At 36.1% G+C, this 19,177-nt stretch overlaps 1 protein-coding gene across 12 annotated transcripts in view; it reads left to right on the top strand.

Annotated features, from left to right (window-relative positions):
• Positions 1–19,177, top strand: part of SGCE (sarcoglycan epsilon) — a 69,586-nt gene that overhangs the window by 48,525 nt on the left and 1,884 nt on the right. For 3 of the 12 annotated variants that reach the window (XM_060632483.3, XM_060632492.3, XM_060632488.3), the window contains 6 exons: positions 2,802–2,964; positions 5,514–5,725; positions 6,659–6,685; positions 7,422–7,610; positions 17,872–17,915; positions 18,797–18,831. In XM_060632483.3, the coding sequence (XP_060488466.1) occupies positions 2,802–2,964; positions 5,514–5,725; positions 6,659–6,685; positions 7,422–7,610; positions 17,872–17,915; positions 18,797–18,831 (670 nt within the window). Of the gene's footprint in view, positions 1–2,801; positions 2,965–5,513; positions 5,726–6,658; positions 6,686–6,984; positions 7,059–7,421; positions 7,615–17,871; positions 17,916–18,796; positions 18,832–19,177 lie in introns of those variants that run through there. The other 9 variants (XM_060632484.3, XM_060632489.3, XM_078442433.2 and 6 more) reach the window with 6 other exon arrangements.

The following is a 19,177-nucleotide window of genomic DNA, read 5'->3' as shown; positions in this document are numbered from 1 at the left end:
TTTCATCATCCTAATACCTTCCTTCCAGACCCATTGGCAACCACTTACTACCACCACCAGCCCCAGCCCTGGGCAACCGCTATTTACTTGATATCTTTAGAACTTTTCCTAATGTGGACATTTCATATGAATGGGATCATGTAATATGTGGTCTTTCGTGACTGGCTTCTTTCACTTATCCACAATATTGTTTTCAGGATTCATCCATATTGTAGCCTGTAACAGTACTTTGTTTCTTTTTATGGTTGAGTAATATTCTATTGTATGAATATTCCACCTTTTATCCATTCATCAATGAGCATTTGGATTGTTCCTCTTCACTACTGTGAATAATGTTGCTATGAGCATTCGTGTGCAAACGTTTGTTACAAGAGATCTATTTTCGTTTCTCTTAGGGTATATACTTAGGAGTGGAATTTCTGGATCATATGGTAACTCTGTATTCAACCTTTTGAGGAACTTCAAGACTATTTTTCAGAGTGGCTGCACTATTTTACATTACCACCAGCAGAGTGGGAGAGTTCCAATTTCTCCACATCCTTACCAGCACTTATTATCTGTGTTTTTATTAGAGCCATCCTAATGGATGTGAAGCATTATCTTATTGTGCTTTTGATTTCTATTTTGCTGAGGACTAATGATGTTGGGCATCTTTTCATGTACTTATTGGACATTTGTATACTTCTTTGGAGAAATGTCTATTCAGATCCCTTGCCATTTTTGTTTTTATTTTAAAAAATATTTACTTATTTTGAGAGAGAGAGAGAGAGCATGAGTGGGGGAGAAGGGCAGGGAGAGAGAGAAGAGAGAGAATCCCTAGCAGGCTCTGCACTGTCAGCATGGAGCCTAACATGGGACTTGATCCCACGATTGTGACATCATGACCTAAGCCGAAATCAAGAGTATGATTTTTTTTTAATTTTTTAAAATGTTTTATTTATCTTTAAGACAGACAGAGCATGAGTGGGGATGGGGCAGAGAGAGAGGGAGACACAGAATCCAAAGCAGACTTCAGGCTCCAAGCTGTCAGCACAGAGCCCGATGCAGGGCTCAAACTCACGAACCATGAGATCATGACCTGAGCCAAAGTCTGATGCTCAACTGACTGAGCCACCCAGGCGCCCCAAGAGTCCAATGTTTAACCAGCTGAGCCATTCAGGCATCCCAGATCCCTTGCCATTTTTAAATTGGATTATGTGTCTTTTTGTTATTGAGTTGTAAGAGTCCTTTATATATTGTAGATATAATTCCCTCATTAGATATATGATTTACAAATACGTTCTCTCTTTTCATGGGTTGCCTTTTCACTTTCTTGATGGTGACCTTTGAAGCACGCAATTTTTAATTTTGATAAAGTCCAAATTATCTGATTTTTTTGTTATTACTTTTGGTGTCATATCTAAGAAACCACTGCCTAATCCAAGGTCATAAAAATGTATGACTTTTTCTCCTCAGAATTTAGTAGTTTTAGCTCTAACATTTAAGTCTCTGATCTGTTTTGAGTTTATTTTTTTATTTTTTATATCATATGAGGAAAGGGTCCAACTTTATTCTTTTGTATGTGGATACCCTGTTGTACCAGTACCATTTGCTATGAAGACTATTCTTTCCTCCATTGAATTATCTTGGCACTTGTGACAAAAATCAGTTTACTAAATGTAAGAGTTTATTCTGGAACTCTGAATTTTATTCCATTGATCTACATGTCTGTCCTTATGCTAGATTACTATTGCTGATTGTTTTGATTACTGTTGGTTTGTAGTAAATTTTAAAATTGGTAATTGTGAGTCTTCCAACTTTGTTATTTTCTTTTAAGAATTTTTTTTATTTATTTAGGCTCCTTGAATTTCCAGTATAAATTTTAGGTTTAGCTTGTCAATTTCTGCAAAGAGCTGGAATTTTGATGGGTTTATTTCATTTTATAAGTAGCTACAGCATTATCATTAGAAAAGGAAGTATTTATTTAGAGTAATTTCCTGGTTTTCTCTCTTCTTTTGAAAGACCTATGAGATGCCCTTTTCTCAAGCAGCTTCAAGATTATTTAAATGCTCTTAACACTATCCTCTCTCTCTCTCTCTCTCTCTCTCTCTCTCTCTGTCTCTGTGTGTGTGCATGTGTGTGTGTGAAACTCTTGTTGACCAATTAAGTAGAGTTTTTCCCCCTAATTGCTAAGATACGCACCAAGAAAATAAAGTTTGCTTGCTGAATTTGTGCTTATCAAATCATAGCTTTCTCTTAGATTGACTTGTTGGATAAAAGAGTATAATAAGAAACTTAACAGTAGGGGTCTATGCAGTAGGAAAGCTGACAGAACTCTTGGGTAGAATAGCTACATGTCCACACCTCCAGAGATGTAATGTCAGAGTCTTATTAAAATGAAATCGAGTGAGATTTATTACTAACAATTATTTATTATTTTAGCAATAGTGTTATTTCTAAATAATTTAAGAATAATTTTTAAATGTAAATCATCTATCAAACAGTAATCATAAGGTGACAGACACATGCTTACTTGGAATTAAAATAAATAGGATGAAAAAAATTTTTTCTTTTTAGAAATTAACACAGAATGAAGAGAGTATCTGGAACACCAAGGCACTCAGTAAATATTGGTTGAATAAAGGAAAGAATGGAAGGCAGCCCCTACATGAATCACTGTTTTTAAAGCCCAGGCCCCTACCTTAGGGATGATTCTAGATAATCCCTCAATTCAAAAGGATAAATCCTGCTTTCAGCGTAGATTGTTTTTCAGTGTTTCCAATTTTCTCAAAGGATAACCTGAGAGTTTCACATTTTTGCAGCGTTTATGTCATGGTTGGTGCCGATGTACCATTTTCTTCTTGTTTACGAGAAGTTGAAAATCCACAGAATCAATTGAGATGCAGTCAAGAAATGGAGCCTGTGATAACATGTGATAAAAAGTTTCGTACCCAATTTTACATTGACTGGTGCAAAATTTCATTGGTGAGTTTTTATTTTATTTCGTTTTTGCAAATGTAATTATAAATGATGTGCCTGGAGATAAGATTTGACTGAAACCTGAATGGCTTTTGGGAACAAATCCTAGGTTTACTTTGTTAACACAATTGACTTCCCTCCACTTTAAGGATTTGGCAAGCTCGTTGACAGTGTATCCATTTAGGGAAGAGTATCTCCACTTTTGTCCTCAGTCTGCCGTTGATTAGTTGGGGCTACATTAGCTTGGCAGGTGGTCCCAATGATCCCCCTGGACATCCAGGTGGCTGCTAAGTCAGAATAAATATGGAGTCTGTGTGACATATGAAGAAAGTCTCAAATACACTGCCACTACCCACTTTGGAAGGAGAGACTATAGCACAATAATAAATCTGAAAATAAACCAATATTGTGCTATGGGTCAGTGTCCTAGAAATTCAAATTGTAGGGAGAGTTCAAGGAATAAGAAATAATTCCAAGTGTGCAAAATTAGAATCTTACCCACAGCCCCACAAATAGTAAATATCTCTTTTTAAATTACCTTTTAATTAGCATTCTAAAAGACTACAGAAAATGTAGGTAAGGTTTCCTCTACACTTGATATGTATAATATTTTATATAAAACTTGTATTTTTTTATCTTGCTTTCTGGAAGATAGGTAAGTTGTTTTACTTCTTTAGTGACCTTTAGATTTAACTTCTGTCAACTCTTGATGATTGGTGGTGAGTGAAGTCGATCTAAGTTTAAAGTTGACATTTGAACAAAGTTATTGACACATAAACACAACTGTCACTTCATGTCTTAGAGAACCAACTGCAGGCAACTTGCCCGGATCCAGTAAGGGAGAACATAGCATTCACATTGTAGCACTTAGCACCTGTGGCCCTTGGCCCTAGACTCCTCTTTGTATGTGGCTGTGTCTGAGGAAAATAAGTTTCTTTCTTTATCTTTTTAAGTCAAGTAAAATTATGAAGATGCTGTGGTTTACGTGTATTATAGGTAAATGTTGAATTTGCAGAGCGAGGGTGCCAGAGACGAAGAGGCCGCAATCATAACTTGAGGGGGTACCTGTAATCAAAGTCCGTGGATGGCAGGCCCCAGCAGTGCCATTTTACTTGTGGTCCTGCTGTAAATGGTTTCTGCTTAGGAATATTATCTAATTTCTAAAGGTTTAAAGATGACTTAGGCTTTGAAGATTTTAGTTTCTGTGGTAAGACTTTATACATGGCAATATTGGGATTTTCATTTTTTATTCTACATGCATTTATTTATATGTCACATCTCATCCCAGAAGATTTCAGGAGGCTTAAATGAAATAATGCAACAATAAATATAATAAATAAGATATCAAAGAAATGGAAGATCAGGACCTGAACTTTATTAAAAAAAATAAGCTTAAGGTCAAGTTTGACAACAAGCTTCCTACATTGGAGATTGAAAGAGGAAATTCATTAGTTACTTAGTTCACTCCTTCTTAAAGGAGGCAGACCATCAATTCTTTGGCAAGAAAAAAAAAGTTTTTCTAGCACTGTGTTCTTCACAAAGTTGTTCAAGTGTTTTGTTTTGTTTTGAGAGGATGCTGAGAAAAGCCACAAATCATTCTCCCCAGCATTTTTGGGGGAGGGGGAAGGGCGAGGGGAACAAATGTAATGACCAAGTTCACATGACTATATAGAGTCCTGTAACAATTAAATGCAACTCCGTGAAAGCGGTTCAGTTAATGTGGAGGTAAATTAATATAGTGCAAATGTGCATTTTTTGATTCTGGGATAGAATGTAGTAAAACTGTAGCATTAAATGAGTGACATGTGCCTTCGGCTATCTTTCCTAAAAGTTACTTCTGTCTGCTAGATGGCAGAAAGAAAGATCAAGATTGTAGTCACTTAGAAATTGTCTCTCGTTTTGTCTTTTCTCTTTCATTAACCTTAGAAACCACACACACACCCCTGTTATCAGCTAGTTCATGGTTTGTTGGCATCTGCACTAGAGGTTTGTCACTAGGAGACAAGAAATGTACACAGTAGTAGGAACATACTTTGTTTTGCGAGAGGGAAACTAGGAAAGAACATCTGCATACACACATAGCGTTATTACTTATGGATTCCCGAACATATGTCTATATGTTGTGGAAAGGACATAAAAACTAGGCCAACATAAACCCTTTGTTCCTTTTTTTTAAATGATGATTTTTGAGAGAGACCGCGTGAGTGGGGGAGGGGCAGAGAGAGAGGGAGACACAGAATCTGAGGCAGGCTCCAGGCTGAGCTGTCAGCTCGGAGCCCGACGTGGGGCTTGAATTCGCTAACTGTGACCTCATGACCTGAGCTAAAGTCAAAGGCTTAACCGACTGAGCCACCCAGGCGCCCCAACCCTTAATTATTTTTGCTCATTACTTCTTCCTAGCTGCCATAAACAACTGCAAGTTCAAGATGATAAAGGAATTGGAAGAAATTGCTTTTGAGAAATGTGTCAAAGAATGTTTTGATATGTCTAGATCTTCAACTCTTGTCATGTTTGTAGCTATTAATTTGATGTGTAATTGTCTTCTTTTATATCAGGTTGATAAAACAAAGCAAGTGTCCACCTATCAGGAGGTGATTCGAGGAGAGGGGATTTTACCTGATGGTGGAGAGTACAAACCCCCTTCTGATTCTTTGAAAAGCAGAGACTATTACACGGATTTCCTAATTACACTGGCTGTGCCCTCGGCAGTAGCACTGGTCCTTTTTCTAATACTTGCTTATATCATGTGCTGCCGACGGGAAGGAGTGTGAGTACTTTAAAGCACTAATAAAAAATTATAGAGCCTACTAGGTTAACAACACATAAGATTCCATTAAAAGCCAAGTTTCATTTGGTTCATAAAACACTTTATAAATTAATTGAAATTGTGTTCAAGTCAAACTACAGTACTTTATTCCTTTAAAATGAATTAAAATAGTTTGAGTCTAGTCAATCAAATTAGGGGACATAATTACTTTATTCAACAATTATTAAGGCTAGATGTAAATTCATGCTGGCAAAACAGTCCCAAGAATAATTGAGGCTACTTCTTTTGGTTATATAAGCCATTTTGTGCAGAGACTGTGGGATCTACTGATATGGTGATTGCACTTTAAATAAATAGTCTTAGTTTGATCGGAAGTGATGGTCAGAATTCTTCTTGAAATTGTTCTGCTGTCAAACGGGTGGCACCATCTAAATGTTTAAGAAAATATGTATCTATACATATAAACCTAGGAGTAAATTAATGAAAATAAGAGTATAATTTGAGTAATGAGTGTTCACTTCATGAACAGTTAGCACTTTCAGGACATCTATGTCAATTAAAAGAATCTCCTGAGATTATCTAGACGTCAGGGTAACAAAGCAAAGGATAAAAAATTAATGAAGCAGCAAGTAACAAATTCTTCCATTTTTTACATGTAGCCTGATTTCATTATGTCATAGAATTTATTTCCAAGAGCTTGATTCTTAATCTCCATTTTTTTTTCATCTTTCTGTGTGTTTCTCATCAGTATTCCATCTCTGTATGTGTACTCATCTAAGTAATGTCATCAACCTGGTGGCAAATGCTTCCTGGTTGCATTTAATAGTAACAATGTCAGCATTTCCACATCATGCAAGATCCCATGAACATATAGTCTTAATGTTCCAAATATCAATGCTATTATTTAATTCATAAATTTTGTTTTGTTTCTAGGGAAAAGAGAAACATGCAAACACCAGAGTAAGTGTCTTCTTTCCTGTTATTTTCTTTATCATTTCTTTCACTTCTCAGTTGCTCATCATGCTCCATACATGTGTGTCATGCTTTTATTTTTTCATTTGTCATCGTTCACAGTTTATTACATGAATGTGAAAGCTGCTTTCTAAATAGAGATATTTAGGAGGGGTAGAAACTAAAAAATAAAAAGGGTTTGAAAACTAAGATGACATAAGTAAAAATTAAACCTAAAATTTCAGATTCAGAATATTAACTTGCCATTTATATTATGTGATTTCCCAACCTGCATTTCTATAAACCAGATAACAGATGAAAAGGCCCTTCATACACGTTTTCCTGAATCTACAGTAATAACCTACCATAAAATGAAACTTCTGTGAGTATTTATAAATGCCCCATCAGAAGCAACAATATAAAAGCTATGGTAGTCTAATCTTAATCGTAGAAATTAAATAGAGCACTAGCTTGTTACTTAGGGCTGTGATATTAACAAAATGCTTTATAGCTTAGTTTAATGAAAGACACATTTATTTAAAAATTGATTTGCAACTTTCTGCGTTGCTGTGTTAAAAGTATGTGAAATGTACTTCTTTCAGAGATAACTTGTAGAATGCCCAAAAGTGCAATAATGCCTTGTTTTAAAAAGAAGAAAAAAATTCATAACGTTTTTCAAATTTGAAGACCCATTGGGCTAATATGTGATTTTAAACAGATGTTGTTTTATTTCTTTTTGATCTAGCATCCAGCTGGTCCATCATAGTGCTATTCAGAAATCTACCAAAGAACTTCGTGACATGTCCAAGAATAGAGAGATAGCATGGCCCCTGTCAACACTCCCTGTGTTCCACCCTGTGACTGGGGAAATCATACCCCCTCTGCACACGGACAGTTATGAGAGCACCAATATGCCCCTGATGCAAACACAGCAGTAAGTATCCGCTTGGTAGTATAATTATTAGTATGCATGAATATATCTACTTAATTTCTATAAAGACCAGAACTTTTTGCTTTGCATTTGTTTGTTTGTTTGTTTGTTTGTAACTCTAAGAGAAAATACCAATAGGACATTGATGATATAGATCCTGACCCCACTGTGCTGACCCAAATATAAAGAATTACTTTCAGGAAATGCACTTTTCTTCTTCACTAATTGAAAGAAGATGACATCCACCTTAATAGTTAAGAAACTGACACTGCTAACAGACCAATCATGTTTGCTCAAAGATGAGTTAATTGTGAAAAGAGAAGCATATCCTAAAACATAACAAATTATTTTTTAGAGCTATTATTAGAATTATTGGGTTCTGTTAACCTATTTTTTTAAGTTTATTTATTTATTTTTGGAGAGAGAGAGAGTGCAAGCAGGGGAGGGGCAAGAGAGAGGGAGAGAGAGAATCTCAAGCAAGTTCCATGCTGTCAGTGCCAACGTGGGGCTCAAACTCACAAACGTGAGATAGTGATCTGAGCCGAAATCAAGACTCGGATGCTTAACTGAGCCACACAGTCACCCCTGTTAACCCGTTTTTTAATGTTATTACCAGAGATCTATTTAATCTAATTTTATGTGCCTCAGGGTAAAAGGTTTTTACGTTATTTCTTATGATATGCTTGTATATAAAAATGAGTAGTTCCAATTTTGACTATAAGCATAATTTATTAGTGCCAACCTTTGTAGTACTGGAAGGACTATGATTAGAAAGCCTGGAAGAAAACTTTGTAAAGGGTACCTTTGGGGACAAGGGGTTAATTAAGGAAATTTCCTAGTTGCTCTTTGAGAACCCACCTTATATGCCTAGAAGATCAATTTTGATATAAGGGGATTGTAGGTAAAATTGTAATTTATTTTTAACAACATGGGGTTCCCCCGTAAATTCAGTTTCCCAAGGAAGTCACAAGTTTGCTTTTGAGATCCTCCACTTTTTCACTTTACTTTTGTAAATATAATATGATGGATATGGAGAAAAATCTACCTCCCTCTCCCCACATAAACCTTAGTGTATGATCAACAGGTAATACTGATTAAAGATTTCTCTGGGAACCATACTGGGTACAGTTTCCCATTGCAAGTGCTTTTTTTGTAATCATGTAAAATGTATGTGGTAATTTGAAAATTAAATGGTAATTAATAAGAGTAATTTAGATAGTTAGATTTGATGAATTTGTCCAAAATACTTCAGAAATCTAAAAGTATTGTATTTTCCTGAACTGCTCTAACATTATCTACTTAGTGGTGAATAGGCTAAGGTATGTGTTTATGTGTGCACGTGTGTGTGTACAGTAATTGATTCAAGTCTGATAGACAATGGAGAAACTTGCATACATTTAAAATTTTTGAGTTTTGGAAATATTAATATTCTGCCAGGGATGTGAATATTAAGGTCTCACAAAATTTAGTTGTACTGAATGGAAGGGATAGATTTCTACGCTCTCTGATGGTTGGTTCATGGGTCATCCTAAAACCCACTTTACCAGGATTAGATACTGATGGGAAAAATGAGTATAATTTCAAGAGTATTATAATAGCTCACAATTTAAGCAATCCTTCTTGCTTTTTTTAGATGAAGATTATGAACAGACTTATCATTCATTTCCAAATGGAAAGAATTTTTAAAAGTCTCTAAGGCTACCATTTTGTATTTTCTTTACCTAAGAGTGCCAGTGAAATCTGGGTATATATTCTTCAAATGTTGATATATAATCTCAAAAAAGTGAAATGGTCAAATATACTTGAGAAATAGTCCTTTTGTTCGTTTGTTTGTTTGTTTTAAAACTATAAGATTTTTCAGAGGCCTTGAGTATATTGATATGCTTTATGAATCCATGAAAAAAGGTCAGACATAACTCTTCAAAGACCACATGTTCCTAGTGATAAAAATAACAATGTATCACATTTTAAAAGAGAAATATTTGTTATAATGAGTAGGGGAACTTAAATATGTTTGCAAGTCAGCAAAACTATTGCTAGTGAAGTTTAAGGGAAAGAAAAAGGCTGTGTCATTTTTTAGAGACACTTTCTGACCATATATATTGAGACTAAGAATAGCTCCTTAAAAATTATTTTGATTTTCTGTGGTTAGGATTTTGCAATGTTGCTACTAATATACAAAAACAATAAAATTTTCTGTCTAGTTTACAACCAAATACATCTTCCCAGTCCTTCCATAACCCCATCGACTATCATTATGTTGATCCGATCTATTTGCAAATGCAATAGGTTATTTTCTTGAACTTGCGACAATTTGGCCATATACGTATTTTTAAGTCCAGAAAACTTTCACATTATTCAGATTTCTGCTAATGGAAAAACTCCATTAACTAGCACTTCTATATAAATAGGGTACATAGATAATTGATGATGTTCACAATGATTATTCTGAGGCACTGCGAGATCATCAAGTACGTCTGACTCATCAGAGGAAAATTAAATTACATTTGGTGTAGTTTCAGTGTTGAGTGTATATTATCTTTCTTTTATTCTTGGAAATGGATAATATGTGCACTGTCTCTATGGTAACTGCCTATAAGCCAGAATATGTGATTAACCTCATTTTCCAACCATGCCAGATAATAGGGAATTCATTGTATCAGGTTCGTCACAGCTGTCCTTTACGCAAATTCAGCTTTTACTCCTTACCTTAAAAAGCATGTTTTTCAAGTTTTATTTCAGCATCAAGTACATATATACATAAATAGTTTGGTCATTTGGATTGAACTGAATTCTCAACATTAAAATGAGATATTACATTAGATGAGGTATTACAGTACTTGATAACCAAGTCCAAAGCTTGGATAATGCTCCCTGGTATTTATTAATTAACCCTTCCTAAAAGGGCATGTGTTTCATCTTCACATATTCATACTAACTTTACTGATTTTATCATTCATAAATAATTTGGCTAGCGACAGGATTTCATGTTGATTCGTCAGGCTTGACACCGGAAATATTCAGGCATAAGGAAATGGCTGAAAGTTTATGTTGGCTTCTGAGCAAGACTCGAGAACATTCCAAGCTTTTCTTCAGAGCTGCACGGAAATTTGCTTGGGTCTCTTAAACAAGTCAGTCCCGGATCTAGAGAACCTTATAACAGTGTGAGGTAAAGAGAACTCCTAACAGTTGTATGATGAGGGGCTGTCCCAGTAACATGTCAGTAACACAGTAATATTTTCTTCTTGGTACAGTGCTTTGCAGGACTCTAGACTGGCACTGTTCATTAGTAAAAAAATGTTTAATCATTTGCAATTGATGAAATTGGAACATGGATAAGAGACAACACTGAATTAGGTCAAAACTGAAATTAGATTATTTACCTATCTTGATTTTAAGGCAAAGATAATGTAGTCATTGACCTCAGAGGGATCTCTGATCCAGATAACAGGCAAAGTGATTGAACAGGTAGTGGAAAGGAGACCTGGACAGGGACCAGAAGGTGGAGTACATGCTCAGGAAGGACGATTTCATTTTGCACAGCGTTCCTTCTACATTTCAGGTTACAGAGACAATATAAACGGGCTGTTAAAATGATCACATGGTATGGAAATGCCAGGGCAATTTAGTTTTGTCTTTGCTAATATATTTATTAATTAATGTTTTATTTTGGAATGATTTTTGAGGTTCAGAAAAGGTGCAAAGACAATATAGTTTCCAGAGACCCCTCACCTAGTTTCTCCCATTGTATATTTGTCACAACTAAGAAACCAACATTGACTATTAAGCAGACTTCAGATTTTTTTTTTAATAATTTGAGATTTCACTAGTTTTTCCTTTAATGTCCTTCTGTTCCAGGATTCTGTTGAGGACACAATAATTGGCATGTCTCTTTAGTCTCCTCTGATCAGAGCAGTTTTTTAAACCTTCCTCTTTTCCCATGACCTTGACGGTCTTGAAGAGCACTAGCCACATATTCTGAAGAATGTTCCTCATCCCCTAATACAGTCAGGCTTTCTGCATCTGTATTTATCTTTGCAGTGGAGTGAATACATGTTAAAAACTGAGAACAAACTGAGGGTTGATGGGGGGTGGGAGGGAGGGCAGGGTGGGTGATGGGTATTGAGGAGGGCACCTTTTGGGATGAGCACTGGGTGTTGTATGGAAACCAATTTGACAGTAAATTTCATATATTAAAAAAAATAATAAATAAATAAATAAATTAATTAAAAAAAAAATACATGTTACCATTAATAGTAAGAAAAACTTTTCTCTCTGCAGGCTGTCCCCTTACTTACTTATTACCATTCATTGCTGGAGATTGCATTATAAAGTAGTTCTTTATTTTTAATTTTAATTTTTTTTTTATTAGAGAGAGAGAGCAGGGTGGAAAGGCAGAGGGAGAGAGAATCTTAAGCAAGCTCCATGGTCAGTGTGGAACCTGATGCAGGGCTTGATCCCATGGCCCTGTGATCGTGACCTGATTTGAAATCAAGAGTCAGACACTCAACTGACTGAGCCACCTAGATGCCCCTATAAAGTAATTCTTAAAAGTAAATGTTGCTTTGCCCAAAGAATCATTGTGATTAAGGGGTATGTTTTTGACCAAAGACTTAATTTAAAATATATTACAGATTGATATACCTCAAAAACAAACCTTTGTAATGATTTAAATGAGGAAAATCAAATTCCAAGTCATAGAATTTTAGGTCCTAGAAGGGATGTTGAGAGATAGTCCAGCCTGGTTGTTTCCCAGCCATATTGCAGATCATATTAACCTGTGGAGCTTTTGCAATGCAGATCCCAGGGCCCTACTTCTGTGGATTTGGAATCTGGTGGAGCTGTAAGTTAGGTGGAGGAGGAAAAAGCATTGACAATTCCCAATTAAAATACTTAAAAGGGCTAGGCTTTAGAATTTGGGAACACCAGCTTGGGGTGGGGTTTGGGGGTGGAGGTGGGGAAGGGGCTATTATTCATAGTCCTTCTCCTAGAGTTTTAAAAGGGGAGGAGTTTCTCCTGATTCCCCACTAAGAGGTGATGTACAAAAGAAAAGTGTGAAAGGGGGCAGTTCAGGTGCCTGATATAGTGTTGGGACTGTTTCTGGGTTTCTGTTTATCAGCTGCTATCCTTTTCACACCTCCTTCTGCTGCCTGAGGAAATGGTGTAGAGAAGTGAGAAATGAGTACTGATTAGTACTGACTGGGACAGAGAAATGCTGAACCTTGAAAAACTAAAAACCACTGGGAAATTGTCATTTTGCAATTTTATAGGAGGCATTTGCTGGGGAATTTCAGACATTCAGTTTTCTAAAAAAGGATTTATTCTAAAATTTATAATGTAGTACATGTTTTTCTAGGGGGGTAGATCTGCCTCCTTATTAATCCTTTTCTCATCCCAACACAATATCAATGGACTTTTCCTGAGTGGGAGGCATCCTCATAGAAGATTTTATGTAATGAATAATAGGGAAAAGTATCCAGACATTTTCTAGAAAGGTTTTAATTGTCTATACGAAATTTTCCTTATTCATTATACTAAACACAATGCCTAATCCAGAGTAATCGGGTCTCCCTCAAAACAGGAGGTAGGTAGTGCTTAATCTTCTATAGATTAATGAATAGAAATCTAGAATTCAGTCTTCTAATGAGAGATATAGTAACTAATCATTTTAATTTTTATCTAAAGTATTTTTCTGTTTGTCTTCCCTTTGGTAATAATGAGAAGTAGCTATGGTAAAATTTCATGAATAAAAAATTAGGTTTCAATGAAAGTTAGTTGAAGAGAATGTATTAGGGTACCAAGATAATGGTTTCCTGTTGACAAGAAGTGTCAAGCAGCCAGGGATATTTCAGAGCCATTGACTTTTTTTTGTTTTAATTCAGCAATGGATGCAATATCTGTGATGAATTTTGGTTCTGTAGGTTTCTACTGCTTCAGTTTAAAGCTGTGGTAGGCTTGGTAGGCTTGCTTTTGGCTTTGTACAAGCAAGGGAAACTAACTAAAAGAAATAAGTGAATTTCTCCTTTCTCATTTATGTTCCATATATATTCTACATTGATTTATTTAAAATTAGGTTTTGAAATTAAAAATTATAGTGATGTTTCTCTGTGTCCTTCCTTTCTTCCTTAATCCATCCAAATGGCCTGGTTCCTTAGTAAAAGCAGGTGAGGGGTCCAAATCAGCATTTTTGTTAGAAAAAAATTATAGAAAATTCAAGGGTTGAGCAACATCAATTTTGCTGAAATAATTGGGAAATTCCAAAAATATATTACTATTATTAAATATGTTACTTACTGCTAAATAGCTCCATACTAATTCAAAAGAGAAGTATTTTGTATTCTACATAGCCAAACTAATGTCATTTATTTTCAATTCTGGCACAGATTCTGTGGCTTAATGAAAATCACTTAACCTTTCTTTGCTTTTGAGTCTTCAAGCAAGTAGGAATATAATGGGTTGGTAATCATCAACCTTACTCATATAATTACTCTACAGGATATCCAAGAATGTCAGATTACCTTAAAATGGTTGTACAAATAATAAATAATTGTGTACTCCCCTCAATCACTTATTTATTAATTTGCAAGTTATTACCTTTGCTTTCTTAAAGAATAAAGTTTGTGCAATGGCTAATTTACATAATTTTCTATTTAAATGCATGTAATTAATGGTAGCAACATTAGAAAATAATGCTAATAATTTAGAGAAATACAGTTTTCTTAAATCTTTTTTCTACGTAATGCAGTTTACACATAATAATCTTTCAGTTGGTCCATTAATAATGTAATTATTCTAAATAGTTTTATGACTTTACAGAGGTCCTTCTTTGAAGGATGATTGGGCTTCTATTTGAAGTCAACCACACTTTCCTGTATAATTGCCTTTAGCAGTCTGCTTTCACCAAAGATGGAATGCTTCCATTTTCTCGATGCCTGGTCTGCTTGACTTAGCTGAGTTACTCCAGCATTTCTCCTGTATACCTGAAGCAATGCTCTTAGGAGGGACCTCCTTTCAACTCTTCAATGTAATTCACACTTCAAGTATGCCCACCCTGGGTATGTTAACACCCTGACACTCACAGGCTCACATGCAATCACAGGTTTGGGCACCCACAAAAGCAGAGCCAGGTGTGCACACCCCTGGAGATTCTGGGCAGGTTGTATCTTCACTGATTTCTTGTTGAGCACCTTTTTGCTCATATAAGCACTTTTATGTAACTCATCTGTGTTTCAGTTGAAGTTGCAAGTGGTGCATGTCCGTTGTTCACACTTCACCAAGTGGGGCATGCGCCACAGGTAATGTTAAATCTCTAAACCAAAGTAGCACAACCGTTTTCTCATAGATCTACCTTCTGTGTGGCACTTTCTCAACCGTTTCTCCTCAAACCTAGCCAAGCCCACTAGTACTTAGAAAGTTTAGCAGTATAGACGAAGAGGAAAAGAATCAGAGGCTAGAGAAGAAACAACAGGGTGGAGATTGACTTTGATCAGTGGTTTTCAAACTGTGTTCCACAGAAGGGTAAATTGGAGCCAGGCCAGTAGGATGACTCCTACTGGCCAGTAGGAGCAAGGGGGTTCCAACTGCTTCAGCCAAATACTGATTTTGAATTGGGGGTATCCTTGATTTAGGGATTTTGAAAGGCTTTTCTTGTCCTCTACAGTATTTTTGTTTTGTCAAAATGTATTGATTTAATCCATTAATAAGCTTGGTAGAGCTAGAGGTGGTGAGAAATGAAGAAGTGTGTGTGTGTGTGTGTGTGTGTGTGTGTGTGTGTGTGTGTGAGGTGTGTGAGGTGTGTGTGTAAGGTATGGTGTAATAGCTTCTATTGTAGAATAGGTAAGCCCAAATTAGTTGTTCCTGAGAAGTTAAAACAAAATTCCTATCCCCCTCCCAAATGCCCATGAAATTGCAGATGTTTGTTTTCCATCTTTAAATCTATAACTTATTTTTTCTGTGATTTATAGATTAATCATTTGATACTTTAGAGATGAAGACCACTATAAATATATCATGTGAAATACTGAAAGAATAAACAAACAAACAAAATATTCCCGGAGACCACACAAGGATAAGTAGGGCTGATAGGTAATAGCAAAAAAAAAAAAGAAGAATATAATTATTGGGATGAATTATTGAGTAGCTTCCTCGAATTGAATTAGAATTGATTTTGTTAACAATATATTTAAAATGGAACTGAAAATTAAAAAAGAAATTACTTGAAGTCATTAACATTTCTATAGATTAATTTAAGAGTTTAAACAGTATTTAACTAGCATATACAGCTTTCCACTTTAGATTGTTGTATGTGGAACATAATATTTGCCTGGCTGAAATGATTCAGATCAATGGTTTTCAAACTCTGTTTCTTGGAGGTTTCTTAGAAATGCCTTAGGGGCCAGCATGTGGGGCAAAGGAAACAAAGCAGGCGGGATTCCTGGCTCCCTTGTTTCAACCCAGGCAACCTCACATTTATCTCTTTTGTACGTCAAGAGTTCTGCTTAGGATTTCAATTAAAAGGAATTCTATTGCTGAAGAGAAACAAAAAAACTCTGAAAACCCCTGGCATGGATCAAGCCCTACTCCTAGCAAGGGGCTGACTCCTAGAATCTCTTCCACACAGAATCTAAATTGTACATTTTTGCAAACAAATTTGAATATCAATGTTTGAAACTAAGTATGTATGAACGTTAATGAACACATGTGTATGATGTGAATCTTTCTGGGTGTCTTCACTTTTGCCCATACCCATTAAAAAATTATGTATCTCATGTTTACTGTTGAGGATGCTAAACAAAATAAGGGATTCTTACTGTTAAGGCACTTTGGGGCAAATAAACGTTATGTGATGAGAAACACAATGACAATGCAGCATGTGTGTAAATCCATGCTCAGTGGTAATGGGAAGGGAATGCTTAGAGAGTAAGGAGGCATAGAAGAAGTGGTACTTGAGATATTTTTTAATTAAAAAAATAATAAGTTAAAAAATTTTAATTAGCATTCCTTGTGGGATATTTTTAAATTATAAGAGTAATTCGTTTCCATCGTGACAAATTTTAAGTTGAGTTTGCAAGGACAAATGGGAGTTTGTTGGGTACAAGAGATGGGAATGGCCATGGTGTGATGGCAGTTCTATTTCAAGCAGTCAGGGGCTGCTCCATGTAGGGACAAGATATACTGATGGTCTTTTGGGCCACACTAAGGAACTTGAAACTTAATTTGCATGTAGGTGTAAGGAAATCATGAAATGTGTGTTGTTTGAATGACGTAACCAGATTTGTGTCTTAGAATGTGCACAGTGGATTATGAGGGAGCAAGAATAAGACTAAGGAGACAGTTCAGCTCAGCTGTAAAGATCAAGTGAGAAATGGTGATGGCTTCAACCAGGTTAGCAACACAGGTGGGGAAGAAGAGGACAGATTCAAAGGAGATTGAGGAGAATCATCAAGGGTTCCCAAGATTGGGATGTGGGGACTGAAGGAGAAGGAAGGGTTGATGATGACTTCTACATCTTAACTAGTGCAGTTGGGTGGATGGCCAGTGTCATTCCCTGGGACAGAGATACAAGAGCACAGATTTGGCACAGTGAATGAAGATGGATATGTATGTTGTTCTGTGTGAGTGTGTATGTATGTTCTAGACCTGGATCTGAAAGTGTACAGGTTACAAGCACAAGCCCCGAATCCCTGTGTTCACATCTTTATCCACCACTTCTTAGCTCTGTAGCCTTGGACTTCTAAAGCCTGTTTCCTCATCTCTAAGTTGGAGAAAATAATACCCACCTCCTAGGGTTGTTGTGAGGTAGAATGTAGCATTTAGTAGGAACTTTATGAATGTTACCAAATATTATTATTTATTTTCCTCAGACCTCAGGTTCCTCATCCATAAACTCACGAGGGTGTGCTGGGTTAGATGATTTCTGGGGCCCTTTTTTTTTTTTTTTTTTTTTTTTTCCAACGTTTTTTATTTATTTTTGGGACAGAGAGAGACAGAGCATGAACGGGGGAGGGGCAGAGAGAGAGGGAGACACAGAATCGGAAACAGGCTCCAGGCTCCGAGCCATCAGCCCAGAGCCTGACGCGGGGCTCGAACTCACAGACCGCGAGATCGTGACCTGGCTGAAGTCGGACGCTTAACCGACTGCGCCACCCAGGCGCCCCTCTGGGGCCCTTTTTAACTATAAAGTTTTTCATTCTAGTATGTCTGCTGTCTGTTTACAAGTGTATAGACAAACACAGTTTTACTCAAAAATGTCAATCATTTCTAGGAACTTGCCACATCAGACTCAGATTCCCCAACAGCAGACTACAGGTAAGTACTAAAAGTAATAATGTCATGATGTTTATGTATGAGGCTAACAGATTAAAAGAGAATTATAGTACTATATAATTTATGAAGCTTTAGCTTCACCAAGTAAGGCAAAACAGTTGTGTCATTCCTTAATCAGAGTTTGAACCTCAGAATAATAGCTGAGATTATTGCATAGATTGGCATCAGAGTGATAAACACTGGGTAAATGATCTTAGAGCAAAAGCATCCATGGAGGTCCTGTCTAATTAAGGAAGACTGAATAAAATCCCCTTCCTTCAGTGAAGCTCCCTATTCTTCCCCTTGGTATGAAAGATTCTTAGCTTGGATGCATCCAGGATTTGTCTCAGTAAGTGAGCAGCTTGAAACTGACTCTTACAAAAGGAAACCATTGTGACTAATCATTGAGGCTTCAGGGGGATAAATGAGAAATGGTTGGCCTGGTTTTAATGCCACTTTAAAAAGCTGTTATAACATGACCAGTGACGACAAGATGGCAGACGATTCTCCCTTGACTATTCTATTTCCCTAAGACTTGCTTTCTTTAAGTTTATTTCTTTCAAGTGTCCCTAAAAAATTTCCACAGCCAATTATTTCATTCATCTCAGCACTGAGTAGATAACTTATTCATGATTGTCTTCTAATTAGTGGTTGATTCCTAGTTCTAATTGCCAGGCAACCAGTCATGCCTTTTGTAGCTCTTTTGGAGAAGCAAGAGAAGTTTTAAAAATGTAAGTTGGATGTGGAATTCTGAGTACGCATAGTGTTATTATGGTAGGGAAGCTATTAAGTAAGTCTCTTAAAAACTTTAGGCACGTATAGAAATTTATTGGATGTTTTTCTTCAAGAATTATTTTCTCTATTACTGCTTTCGGGAATTTAAGGAGATTTCCGTTTGACAACTTTTCAAAGATTTGAGGCAAGTATAATAAAGTTGTTCATCAGATTTTAATTACGAGATAATGTTTATCAGAATTTTATCCCACCATTTTGACCACTTGTTTTAATTAAATGCTAACATGTCTCAACAAAGATGTTCAATATATTGATGTGGTGGTGCTACTGTGTAAGCATTCAGGAGATTGATGAAGGAACAAACTTGGTTATAAATATGCGTTACCTAAAGAGCAAAGCAAAAAATGAATCCCTATTAACACTAATTGCATGGCCTTTTTTTTTTTAAGAAAAAAACTTGTAAGGGACTGTTTCTACATTTTCCTCATTAAATTCTTAAAACTTCTAACTCCTCTAAGATGTCTTTCCTC

The sequence above is a fragment of the Panthera onca genome, chromosome A2 (assembly GCF_046562875.1).
Source record: "Panthera onca isolate mPanOnc1 chromosome A2, mPanOnc1 haplotype 2, whole genome shotgun sequence".
NCBI classification, from domain to species: domain Eukaryota; kingdom Metazoa; phylum Chordata; class Mammalia; order Carnivora; family Felidae; genus Panthera; species Panthera onca.
This window is presented reverse-complemented; position numbering and strand designations above follow the sequence as displayed.